General features: G+C 43.6%; 1 protein-coding gene across 1 annotated transcript in view; it reads right to left on the reverse strand.

The window, feature by feature from the left end:
- zmiz2 (zinc finger, MIZ-type containing 2) overlaps window positions 1–13,617 on the reverse strand; it is a 44,326-nt gene that overhangs the window by 10,132 nt on the left and 20,577 nt on the right. Inside the window, exons 8-16 of the mRNA XM_079515655.1 lie at window positions 13,325–13,443; window positions 12,029–12,121; window positions 8,732–8,918; window positions 7,767–7,908; window positions 5,085–5,163; window positions 4,655–4,786; window positions 4,166–4,271; window positions 3,252–3,409; window positions 79–146 (exon numbers count right to left, since the gene is read on the reverse strand). Of these exons, the coding sequence (XP_079371781.1) occupies window positions 79–146; window positions 3,252–3,409; window positions 4,166–4,271; window positions 4,655–4,786; window positions 5,085–5,163; window positions 7,767–7,908; window positions 8,732–8,918; window positions 12,029–12,121; window positions 13,325–13,443 (1,084 nt within the window). The remainder of the gene's footprint in view (window positions 1–78; window positions 147–3,251; window positions 3,410–4,165; window positions 4,272–4,654; window positions 4,787–5,084; window positions 5,164–7,766; window positions 7,909–8,731; window positions 8,919–12,028; window positions 12,122–13,324; window positions 13,444–13,617) is intronic.

Here is a 13,617-nt window from a genome sequence, read left to right on the forward strand (position 1 = left end):
ATAGTTTATGCAATTTTTATTTCCATGTGGGGGTGTGTGTCAGCTAGGTCAGGAGGTAAGGGGGGGTGGGAGACATACTTGCATACAGGACAGCGCCATGTTCCTCTCTCACAGTTCAACTGTAGGTACGACTCCAAGTCAAAACACTGGACGGAGAGAAGGGAGACAGGCAGACAGTTAGGTACATAGTCCTAGGTCAGACATATTTACTGTGTTGCAGTGTTGTTTTTGGCAGCAAAGTTTGATTTTAGTTTTTAGTCATAGGGCCCTATTAAGCAAGACGAAAAACCCATGCGGTAATACAGATTTCGCCCTCGCTCTGCGCCTTTTCGTATTATAGAAGCCGTGGTGAGCGCTCACTCATATGGAATACCACGTTCCTGCATAATTTAGCATTGGGGGAGTGTCCATATGTTAATTATTTTCGCTTTGCGCTAATTGCTATTAAGCCCCTTGACCTAAAAACACTCAGCGCATACCGATTCCGCCTGGGTCTGACCACGTCTTAAAAGCAAAAAGCACTGTTTGATTTTACACTTGAGCGGCTCTGGAGTGCTGCTGGAGTGTTGCCATGTCTGTTTATTATAAGCGGCTTCTTTTTCTGCAAAGTTGCTTGTAAATATTGGTAGTTGTGTGTTTGCTTTTCTTGTTTCTAAAGTGCTTATTTGGGCTTTTCTCCTAATGTTGTTTAAACCAGTGATCCTCACACAGCGACATTCCCATGTCAAGGACCCCCAGATGAATGCATTTGCCCAACTAAGCCAGTGACCCCCATGACAGATTTGTGTTTTTAAATGTTTCAATAACATTTTTCAAAAATATTCTTATTGTCACTTTTTTCAAAGATTACTTTTGAAAATAGCAGATCTACCAGCTCACAATGCATCACATTCATTCATTAAAACAATGAACTCTGACTGCAGGGGGATATATATTTATAATGATCATTATAACAATGTGCAAGAAAATATGTAAAAAGAAGGAAGAACTTTATATTTGTGGACAATCAAAATATGCTGGAAATTTTAATGTGGTGTCATTAAAAGGAATCTTGATATGGCAGACTCACTATCTAGAAAATAAAAACATGGCACTTCATTTAAAATAGGTTGTAGACCCCTGTTATATGCGATTCTTTTGGGAGTATGTTTATAGACCTATTTACTTGTTTCTATGAGACATGGCAACAGCGAGCTGTCTGGCTTTCTCGTTGAGATTATAAAGGGTCATATATCGCTCATTTCTAAACCTTTTTTAAAAATTAAAACATCTCCATAATCACTGGGAAGTTTGCTTTCATACGCTGTATCACACCCGACTCAATTCTTCTTCAATAAAATGCTACGAGCGAAGACCATAACATTGGGGCCGCAGCAATAAGCATGGCGCACGTATGGCATTTCAACTCATTCCTTCGTCGTGACTCGAATGAAATAAAATTAAATAAACGTTATTTTACTGGTGTTTTTCAATAGAAACAAATAAAGAGCGTGTGTGCAACAGTCAGTGCATATACGTGCATGCACTATAGGCTATATTTCCTCCTTGTCGGGATGGTGAGCTGAGCTCTTCACAGCCCGTTTGTCTTTCATATTATTCTTATAATATTTGATATTATAAACACTCATGGTTCTCTCATTTCTCAACCGTTTTTTAAAATGTAAAAATCCCCATATTCCTTAGGAATCTTGCTTTCATTCGCTGTATGGTACATGGTTCTATTTTTATCGAATTAAACAATATCAAACGAACTTGTATGTTCGGGGGTTAGACGATTCTGGGAACATTACGCATGGATTGCCAATTTGCCAGCCAATGCTGCGTATCTACTCGCAGTTCCATTCCGATCTGAAAGGTATAGGTGGGTGCCATTTCAAAGTCTTAGTTATTCATTTATGAATCAAATGAACTAGAATAAAGATTTTTACAGCTGTTTTTCATGCTTAGAACAGAAACAAATGAAGTGATGATGTGCGTATATCTCCCTCCCTTAGCATATGGCTGCGCCGCTGTAATGACTTTCCAATGAACACTGCAAGTTACTTAACAAAATAGAGACATAGGCCTACAAGCTATGCACATCATGGCTGTGACAGCTTGTGGATCTGTTCTTTTGAGGCATAAAGGTGACAGCATGCAGTGCAATAGGAATAATTAACCCAAATGTGACAAAGTCATGTCATGTCTATGGTGCCAGTCTGCAGAAATGTAATACCACTTGCCGAAAAGGGCGCATTCCATGAGGACATCAGCTGGTGTCGTAAAGAGAATAGTACGGACATGTTCATTGGGTAAGCCTCAAAACTCTCTGAAACACTCCCATGACTAATTCAAGGCCGTTTTGCTCACACCACGGGGTGTCGAAAGCGCTTCTTACCTGGCCCATAATTGTAATATGACATTGCACACGCCCCCACGTCTTAAAAACTGTAAAATTATATGTAATTAGATTCCACTTGCTTAATAGGGCCCATAGTCTCTTGAATAGTTTTCATTTTGTTTTAGTCACATTTTACTAGTCACCTGGAATGTCTTAGACGTTTTTAGTTGATTTCAGTCGAACAAAATGTGTTTTTATGCCGTCGTAATGACTGTTTACAAGCCCACAACGCGCTGTGAGCTTGTAGATCGTCTATTTTCAGCATGCAACCAAGTGTAAAATTACTTATAGTGGATCTCTTGTCCACTATAGTCCCTTCCTAACATTTTAGTCTAGTTTTTATTTGTTGACGAAATTGCCAGTATATTTAGTCTTAGTATTACTCATCATAGCTTAGTTTTCATTTAGTTTCCATTTAGCTTTCCTCAGTGAAAAAAAGTAGTCGACGAACATTTTTCGCCTTCGTTTTTAGTCGACGAAAACAACACTGCCGTGTTGATTCCTGGCTTAATCAGGTTGTAATACGGAGCACCTGGAGTGGTCATAATATGGAACTATTGATCACAAATGGACCAGGTCATTCCTGTGAATAGCATTTCTTTCTACAAACATCTATTGTTTTAATCAGAGGAGCCGAGGAGGAAACCTCCTACCTCCAATATTTCAAACGTTGTTTTTGTAAATCAATTCCCTACTTCATCGTCATACAATGTCATGATGCACAAGTTGCAAGAACAAGCCAATCTAGGTAAGCTCGTAGAGATCGTAGACGTGCTGCTGCTGTTGAATGTGAATCCTGAAGAGTAACGGTTTCGGACGCAAGTATGAGGCTTCCACCCCGACAGCTATACGATGTTGTTGGTGGTCTGACCTGTATGTGTCGACAGTCGTGACCCCGTGCGGGAAGCTGGATACGTCGGAACGTGATTGGACATTTGAGAGACACGCGGATAGCCGTTTGTTCCACACCATCCTCTCCATTCATTCCAGGGGTCCCTGGAATGGTCCCACTGCTGAAGTTACGCTTTACTGGACACACAGAGAGAGAGAGAGAGAGAGAGAGAGAGAGAGAGGTTAGCTCACGTGATAACACACAGCTCTGTACAAGTCGGTTTAGTTTTAACATGTTGGTTAATGACAACACAATAATCTGTACACAAGTTGGTTTAGTTAACAGATTAGTAGTTAATTAGGTAACTTAGTCTTTGTAGAGTGAGTGAGTGACTGACTGACTGAGTTAACCGTGGTTTTATCGCGCGTAACACTTATTTTGAAGAGCCAAATATCCGTAACCGCATGTCACAATGACAAAATGCTGTGTGTGGTGTCTTGACCGGTTGTTGTTCTCTCTCGCTCGGTGCAGAAAAAACCCGACCGCGAGTATCACAGCGCCGGCTGTGGGCAGTTGAAAAACCTTGTTTTCACCAGAAACGACATTCATTGCGCCGATTTGGAGACGCAGGCATTTGAACGCGGACCGCTGAATGCAAGTGAATGCGCGCGCGGTTCTGGCGGGCTGCGTGTTAACCCATTTTGGGCGGGAACCCCTTTTGGTGTTAGCATTATGTTATGCTTTAGCTATATGAAAAATAGCAGACCTACAAGCTTGTAGCGCGCCACCGAGTGGCGCGCTACGAGCTTGTAGGTCTGCTATTTTAAAAAAATCGAAGAACGACCGACATAGAAACATTAGCTTTTTCAGAAAACTGTCGGTATGTAGAAGACATTTTTAGAATCTGATCTCAGGTCAAAATGGGTTCAGAGGTGAATTAATGGTTAACTTACTCTTGGTGACACAGTGCTCTGCAGGAAGCAGTCGTTTCTTCATAAGACCTTGGAGAACAGACCGGACCGACGGACGATGGACCAACTGAAGAACAAACAGATGGGACTGGACAGACAGACAGACAGACAGACAGACAGACAGACAGACATGTACAGACAGACAGGAACAGGTGGAGAGACATACTGTAAGTACAGAGTCATATTTACATAATACAACATATAGTCTGTGTTATGTGTGTCAACAAGACAGGCAAGGTAAACATACTCGTCTGTGTGATTTGTCAAAGAGTGTGAAAAAATTTACTTGACTACAAGCCTATCTAAAATAGCAAGCTCTCAATACATCGCAGGCGCATTGAGAGCTTGTAGTTCGGCTATTTTCCGCTTGAACTTTAATCAATGCGTGCGTGCGTGTACGTGTGTGTGTGTGTGTGTGTGTGTGTGTGTGTGTGTGTGTGTGTGTGTGTGTGTGTGTGTGTGTGTACTTACACAGCAGCAGGCGGTGACAGTGATCTGTATTGTGTTTCTTCCAGGCTGACAGACCTGCTTCAGGTACAGTGGTTTATGAGACGTCTTGTTATCTCCTCTCTCTATGGTCAACGGAGTCGCATTAACACTGACCTGGAGTCAGCAGTGCACAGGAGAGACAGAGGGAGGGCTGTGTGAGTCAATGAACACTAACCAGTGTTGCCAAGTCTGCTTAAGTACCGCAACTTTAGGCTTGTTTTTGGCTTCAGTTGCAGGAAAAAAATGACTAGTCACGTTTTCTTTGGGCTTGTTTTAAAAACGCGGTGGCTTCTTCGGCAAATCTAACAAGCCAACATTGCTTTGATTATATATACTGTAACAAATTATTATAGACCTACATTACAGAGTCTAGAGAGAGAGAGAGAGAGAGAGAGAGAGAGAGAGTGTTAACCTGGACAGAGGCTGGCCAGTTAGTGTTCATCTGTCTGTCCTCGTGGTGGTAGCATTTAAACTGGAGCTCCAAGTCTGGCCTGAAAGACAGACAGACAGACAGACAGTCAGTAGGCACACATGGAAACATTGACAGACAGTTCTAAAGATAATAAAAAAAAAAAAAGACAGATTCAACCCGGGAAAGCATCTTAGGTTTTATGAAGTTTAGATGGGAGTGTGTGTGCACTGTGTATTGTGTGCGTGTGTGTGTGTGTGTGTGTGTGTGTGTGTCTGTAGTGTCACTGTGTGTGTGTGTGTGTGTGTGTGTGTATATTTGTATAATGTATAATGGTGTGTGTAAGAGGTGTATTGCGTATGTAAAGGGCGTTGTGAACAGCCCAGTGTGCATCGTAAGAGGGGAGCGTCCCTCCCTCCAGGGAATACACAAGAAACGTTGTGTAGCCAAGGCTGAGTGAATCATCAAGGTCATTCATCACAGCCACACCGCTGCTGCAACCACAGCCAGCCACGCAATATAGCGGAATATCAGAAGAAACGCCACCGGACCTCTGAATAGTTTTCACCTGGCAACCATCAGACTGCTGAACAAGCGCTGAGGCACACGACGTACTGCCACTTTAACCATGAAACTGATTTTATTCTGTTGTTTTTTCTTCATATTATTTCACATTTATCTATGCCACAAATGACACCATGATTGTATATAACCGCTGCTATCTTTATATAGTTGCTGCTTCATATTTTAACTTTGTTATTTTGTTGTTGTTTTTTCGTCCTACTAGTCACTAGAGTGTCACACTAGAAGTAGCCTCGGAAACCCAGACGTTTTTATTTCCAGGGAGAAAAAAAAGTCTGGGTCCGAGTCCACTTCAATTCGGCATAGAGTAGCGCAAACATCTCTCACTCTCTGCTGATTTCTTATCGTCTGCACCTTTGTTAAATTGACACACACGCACACATGTACACACACACACACACACACACTCCTCTCTCTCTCTGTCGCTCTAAGTAATTAGTCTCATGTCGCGCAGCTGCGCATAGTTTCTCCCGGCGGATCCTGCCGGGAGAAACTATGCCATAAAAAGCATAGGTGAGTTCCAGGCTACACTAGAAGTAGCAAAAGCAGCCGATCTACAAGCTCAAAACGTGTTGCATTGCAATGCATTTTGAGTTTGTCAGAATGAGATGTATTTGTCACATCACATTACAAGTATACGGTGGGTGAAAGACTTTGTTGTGCAGACACTCATTGCAGTTACAGGGGATGGTGACAACGATTAGAGCTACACAGCTGCAGCCATAGTTCGGCGCTGTAGATCTGACATTTAAAATTTTGGACAGTATTGGACATATGATGAGGCTTCCACCGGACAGTAGGGTGACCAGATCCAAACTGTTCATTTGAGGGACAGAAGTATCGCTTGTGTGGGACAAGTGGGACTGGAGTACCGGGTTAGCAACTTACTACTTGAGTTGCTATTAAATGCCTTGATGTCATATTCGACCATCATTTATAAACTCCTCTGGTGTCTCACATTTTGTTTTAAAATCATGCTTTATTTTTTATTTTTATGCTATTTTAACAGGCTTAAAAACATCTTGCAGGAAGAGACAATGAGAGAGCTTTACAACAGAAGGCCAACTATTAGGGGACTAACTATTAGGGCATTTGAACACTGATGCCTGCCAGTCACAATGTGGGACAGACAGGGTCTCAATTTGTGGGACGCCTGAAAAGTCTTGGAAATTAGGGACTGTCCCACGCAAAGAGGGACATCTGGTCACCCCACCGGACAGCATGGATATCAATGCTGGATATGTTTTCCACCTATATCCAAGAAGCCTTTCTGCCTTCCCTAGCGGCATCTATCCATTGCAATGTTTTTGTAATCATGCACCTTGTGTATATTGGACTTTGTACATTTGTTTTGTCTGTGCCTTCCTGCCATTTGATCCGTTCTGTCACTTCTGTGTTAGTGTTCCTTTCCCCTCTATTCTCTCTTCCCTATTCCAACTCTTCTTGTAACTGCAAAGTTGAGAGCTTGCGCAAGAAAAAAAGAATACATTCATTCACCCACTCTTTTACAGCTGTAATCGTGTTTTGTAAAAGTGACAATAAAGTTGACTCTGGGTCTACTGATTCTGTATAAATGCCCGGGGAGCCCAAGGCGCCCTTGAGGGGGTTCCAACTTCCAAGCAAGCCCCCAGAACCGAGAGGGAGAACTGAAGCGCAACGGACTGTTCGTAGGTTAGTGCAGCGTATTACGGCTGGGGGCCAGACACATGAATGAGCGGTTTCATCCAATGGGCTCGATTCACCAGCTTGCCCACGGAGGTGACACTGCTGCGCATGCGAGACGATACAAAATACGCCACATAGGACCCAAACAGGCCCTGCCTCGCCTATCACACTTTTTGAATGGGAGGGGATTTCAGGTGATTTTTAACTTTAACCCTGTTATACTTAAGTTAAGATATTCGAAAATAGCTCATCTGCGAGCTCACAACGTGTGATTTATCTTGGGAAGAATTTGGAATGGTTGACAACGCAAATGCTCTCTTACGGGGGTCCCTGGCACAAAAATCATGTCATGTCCTTTACATGAAAACAAGTCTTTGAGAACCACTGCTATAGAGTATATATATATAGAGTATACTATATATATATGATGTGTAGTACCTTAATATAAGAGTCTTGTAGACAGAGTCTCGGAGTTGGAAGACGTGGTTGCTAACGGCCAGGTTGTGTTCCAGTCTGAAGGGTTCTAACACAACACCGTCACGCACAGGGAAGGTCAGCCGAAGGTCGTCACTGGGGTTACCTAACAACCAGGAAGTCAACAAACATTCAACATTATAATTACTCTGTCTCATTTCAATGGATACATCTTATCACTGTGGTACCTAGTTAGGAAGGAGGATGTATCCTATCACCTTGGTACCTAGTTAGGAAGGAGGATATATCCTATCACCTTGGTACCTAGTTAGGAAGGAGGATATATCCTATCACCTTGACGCAGGTCTGCCTATAGGTCTGATCTCGTATAGCCTATAGGTCTGATCTCGTATAGCCTATAGGTCTGATCTCGTATAGCCTATAGGTCTGATCTCGTATAGCCTATAGGTCTGATCTCGTATAGCCTATAGGTCTGATCTCGTATAGCCTATAGGTCTGATCTCGTATAGCCTATAGGTCTGATCTCGTATAGCCTATAGGTCTGATCTCGTATAGCCTATAGGTCTGATCCAGATCTGCAATCTAAAGAATTTGTTTAAATGAGTGACAGATTAAGACTGTTTAATTGTTTCCATATCGCTTGATTCATTGTCACTTGGATATAAAATTGTATGCCTAATTATTTTTAATTATTTTTTAGTGTGCTAGATATACATTTTGGGGTGGATACATGTGTCCAGATGCCTGTCAAATACGACAATAGACAATGCTACTATTGTCTAGTATTGAAAAACAAAGCCTACACTAGATGCCGTTCAGACGTGAGGTCTGGGCGCGAGGTACGTCAAAGTCAAAAGTCACGATGGAATGATAAATGCGGACAAGTGCGGCGATTTCGCTGTGCGTCCATTTTTCCGGTCTACACCACTTTGATAAATGTGGGCCTGTGTGCGTGCCTTTATACCTACCAGTAGGAGGGGGAGGGGCCAGGCTGGCCATATTTGGCTTGATGTCTGGCAGGAAGGAAGAAGGTGTCGGCTTCACATCACTGTTGGGTGACATGTAGGGCGGGGCCATGGAACTTCCAGGGGTGATGGGAGGTGTCGGGTTACCAGGGAGAGGAGAGCTGGGGTAACCTGGCAAAACTCGACCGGGCTGAGAGAGAGAGAGAGAGAGAGAGAGAGAGAGACAGCAATCTTAAACCCATACCAAACCCATAGTTTTGCGTAGCCAGACAACTATTCCACAATCTCCGAATGCTATATAGTCTCCTGAAATTCGAGTTAAGGAAGCTGCCATTTCCGTTCACGAAAATATATTTAAAACTAGAAAAAGTGCCCCTTGGGGCACAGGTCTCCACCAAGCCAGGTCAGGTTGTGGCCTCCTGGTGGCACTATAATAGGCCAATGTGAAAAGGGTGCCATTTCTTCATACGCCTTTGTATTGATGGCAATTGGATGATTTGAGGCATGTTGTTCCAAAAATGTGTTTTGCAAAAATCAACCTGTTGGTGGCGCTATAACAGGCCAATGTGAAAAGGGTGGGATATATTCCTCAGCCTAGTAAGAAAATGTGTGAAAGATTTCACGTAAATTGCATGCTGCATTCATGATTTGAGGCTTTTGTTCAAAACGGGGCAATCTTGCAAACTGTGAAAGCCAATTATAGCCAATAAGGATGGAATATGAAATATCGGACAGATCCGACTTGAGCACATGACCATAGAGATACTGTGTAACGATTTGTGAGACTTTTGGACAGAATCTGGAGGAGTAATATAAAAAAATGTGTTTTACAAAAGTCGGCCTCCTGGTGGCGCTATAAAAGGCAGATGCGGAAAATGCAGGTCAAAGGTTTGTCCTTGGCCTCTAGGGAGTGTGCATGCAACGTTTCACACAGATCGGTGCAGTTTTAGGTAAAAAATGTGAAAAGCTGCCTCATGGTGGCGCTATAACAGGCGGTTCTGGAAAATGTGGGGCAGAGGTTCATCAGGGATTGTGTGTGCAAAGTTTGGCATCGACCGGGTTAACGGTGCCGGAGATTAGATTGAAGATAGATGATCCACAAGCTCACAACACGTTGTGATGAGACATGTTGTGAGCTTGTAGATCTGCTATTTTCACTACTTAAAAGTATTGAAAAAAAATAAGTTAGAATTTGTTTGTAAAAATGATGATTGTTTTTGTTTTTTTTAAGCTTTAGAAAAAATAATTAAAAACTAAATATATGAAACAAAAAATAAAGGGGCGACCCATACAAATACTCGCGACCCATACAAATTTGTCCGTGGCAGTGTTGAATTTGACAGCAAATTTTGATTTAGCTTAGTCATAGTCTTTTGAATAAAATTCCCTTTAGTTTTAGTCATATTTTAGTACCACCCCCCCCACACACACACACTCACACTCAAAATAATCATATTTGAACTGGGCACCCCGACAAACGCTTGTAGAAGTTGAGCTTATATTGAGCCACAGCTCCTGATGGTTAGGATGGATAAGAGACGGAGACAAAAGAGATCTGAGCCTGAGGGCAAAGCTGCTCTCTACGGGACATTCTTGATTCCTACTCTGACCGGTGGTTGTCCAGGAAATGTGGGTCAGAATAAACGAAAGGACGTGTGTGTGGATACAAAGCGGCTGACATGGGTCTAAGGGCCGATTCATACTCCTATTTTAGAGCCGAATAAAAGTCGGTTCGGCTCTGTAGAGCCTACAATGTGACGTCATTTGAGGTTCGGGGGGGGGGGGGGGGGGGCGGGTACCGTCCTAAAGTCGGCTCTTCGGTGCTACTGAAAATGTCTGACGAGCCGAAATCATTTCGGCACTACAGCGGTAAAATAGGAGTATGACTCGGCCCTAAGGAGGGTGGCCGGCAAGGGGAAAGGTGAGAAAGCTCAGTCAGAGAGAGAGAGACTCAAGAGTAGAGCCGCTGCTCCTTTGCGTAAGAGAAAGAGCCAGTAGTGGTGGTGGTGGTTGAGGAATCTAGTAAAGATGCCTCCTTGTCACCTCCCCAAGTCCCCAGGGAGGTTTTTCCAGGCATGCCCAGGCAGCTGGGGCGATTACATCTCCCTGGTGGCTTGGGGGAGGCCTTCGGGGATCCCCTAGTGAGTGATTGCTGATGTGGCCACAGGGAAAAAAGGAAGGATCTGATTTCTCTGCTTGGAAGCAGAGAAATCAGTTGTGTGCCGTCATGTATGGTTGTTGCGTTTTCTACATTATGGTTTGTACAAAGTAAATTCCGCTAGGCGCGAGGCAAGTTCAAGAGTGGTAACTGTACTGTTCCCAGGTGTAACAACTCATTCGGACAGTCTGCCTTCTCAGTAAAGGGAGCAAACCTATGGAACTCTTTGCCTACGGTTCTAAAACTAGAGACGGATGGTAACGTGTTCTACAGAGGACTCAAACTATGGTTGAAATCAAATCAACTGTGTTCACATGTATAGCTTGAGTTACTAGAGTGATTATGTTTACTTGTGTATTTGAGATTATGTAATGGGTACTGTAATTTTGCTGTAAATATTATTAGAATGTATAATGTTTTGTATTTGATTGGGTGTTTTTTTTTTAAACTAAATTGTATTTTTTAGAAAAGTCTCCTGTGGACAAGTGGTGAAAATTAGCACATGTGCTAACACACTGTAAATGATGCATCTACAATTTGTACAACTGTGCAATGAGCAATGCAATTGTTATGTCCATATCAAATAAATAAACATAAACATAAACATAAGAACATGTTCTGTATTGATGTCCATATGTTGGTTTCTGGGGGGGAGTTTAAATAAACTAATTGGACTGATTGTATATATTCATTCACGTTTCAGTCAATCGAATATTTCACGCTCTTGAACCACCCAGTGCCAATGGTGGTTACAAGAACAATAATACAATTTGTGGACAGATGGTCAAACAGCTGAATAGAATAAATGGTAAATGGTGCATTTATATAGCGCCTTTATCCAAGGCGCTTTACATAGATTGTGCATTACATTCACCCATTCACACACACATTCATACACCGATTGCGGCGGAAGCCATGCAAGGTACCAACCAGCACATCGGGAGCAATTTGGGGTTCAGTGTCTTGCCCAAGGACACTTCGACATGTAGACAGGAGGAGCCGGGATTCGAACCGCCGACCCATGGATCATTGGACGACCTGCTCTACCTCTTGAGCCACAGTTTTGATTATTATGCCGTGCCATGGGGCACATACACATACAGTCGCAATGAACACACGCACGCACGCAAACAGTTTCTCACCCCACTTGGTTGGTTGAAGTTGTTGTAGGCTCCAGTTGCGCCACCTGCCGCCAGAGGATTTAATGTGCCACCTTGCCCATTAAACTGCTCCTGCTACACACACACACACACACACATACACACAAACAGGGGATCAAAGCAAAATAAAATCTAGGGTTTCCTGCTAGATTTAACATGTATATCCTACTACTAGTTCTGACCATATACATTCCTTTTAAAATAAGCAATAACCGAAAATAGGCTATCTGCAAGCTTGTAGACCATGGGTTCCCAAAGTGGGGTCCGGGGACCCCTGGGGGTACTTGAGGGCTGGGGGTACTTGAGACTCAAAGTGGGGTCCGGGGACCCCTGGGGGTACTTGAGGGCTGGGGGTACTTGAGACTCAAAGTGGGGTCCGGGGACCCCTGGGGGTACTTGAGGGCTGGGGGTACTTGAGACTCAAAGTGGGGTCCGGGGACCCCTGGGGGTACTTGAGGCCTGGGGGTACTTGAGACTCAATTACAGATAGTTAGGAACCAAATGGACCCTTATGGGTCTGTCACTCAGAGAGTGTACAAATGGAACCAAATGGACCCGTTAGGTATTGTAAAACAGTGGTTTTACAATATAAATTGGGGTACCAGATATAGAAATGCAATTAAAATCGGGGGTCCGTAGCATAATGTGTGTGAAACTGGGGGTCCATGAAATTAATATGTTTCGCAATCACTGCTAGCCGTAAAAAACATCACCCGTGCTGAGGGTTATAAAACACCCCTGGCTCCCAACATGCGTTGGCAGGTTATAGCAGACATGGTAACAACTAGGGCTTTAAGCAACTAGTCCACTATTCACCTAGTTGAAAAAAGGTCCCCCCCCCCTAGATTATAGTTATAGTCACCAATGTACACAGCTCAGTGGCCTTGTGGTAAGAGTGTCCGCCCTGAGACTGGGAGGTCGGGGGTTCGATCCCCGGCCGGGTCATACCAAAGACTCTAAAAATGGGACCCAGTGCCTCCCTGCTTGGCACTCAGCATCAAGGGTTGGATTGGGGGTAAGTCCCTGCGACATACTAGCGTCATGTCCAGGGGGTGTACTTGTACATCAAGCTGCCTCACGCTACAGAAACAGGAGATAGGCTCCTGCCCCTATGGGCCTCATGGCTCGGCAAGGCTACTTACCAATGTACAAAAAACTATTATTATTATTATTTATTTTTTACATAATATGTAGGCCTAGTTAAACAACTAGTCGACTAGTAAACTAGTAAAAATCACTAGAAGTGAAAGCCCTAGTAACAACTGTATTCTACATTACCTTGTAGTACTGTGAGCTGGGAGGGCCTGAGGGGTTGTATTGTGGGAGGGGCATCTTGTGGCTCTGGTATGAGGGGGAGGAGCCGGAGCGCTGCGGGGCGGGGCCTGGGCCACCTGGACCTACAGAAGGACAGAGAAGGACATGTCCACTTTAGTGGGAGGAGCTTAGGGGGAGAGAAGGGTGATTTTGCGCCAATTCGTAAAACAAAGGGACATTTTGCACAGATGTAGCCCAGGGCATGCTCTAATGATTTAGCTAGGGTGCGCCCGAGCTGGCGACCTTCAGGGTCGCCA

Source organism: Electrona antarctica (assembly GCF_951216825.1).
Source record: "Electrona antarctica genome assembly, chromosome: 12".
Lineage (NCBI taxonomy): Eukaryota > Metazoa > Chordata > Actinopteri > Myctophiformes > Myctophidae > Electrona > Electrona antarctica.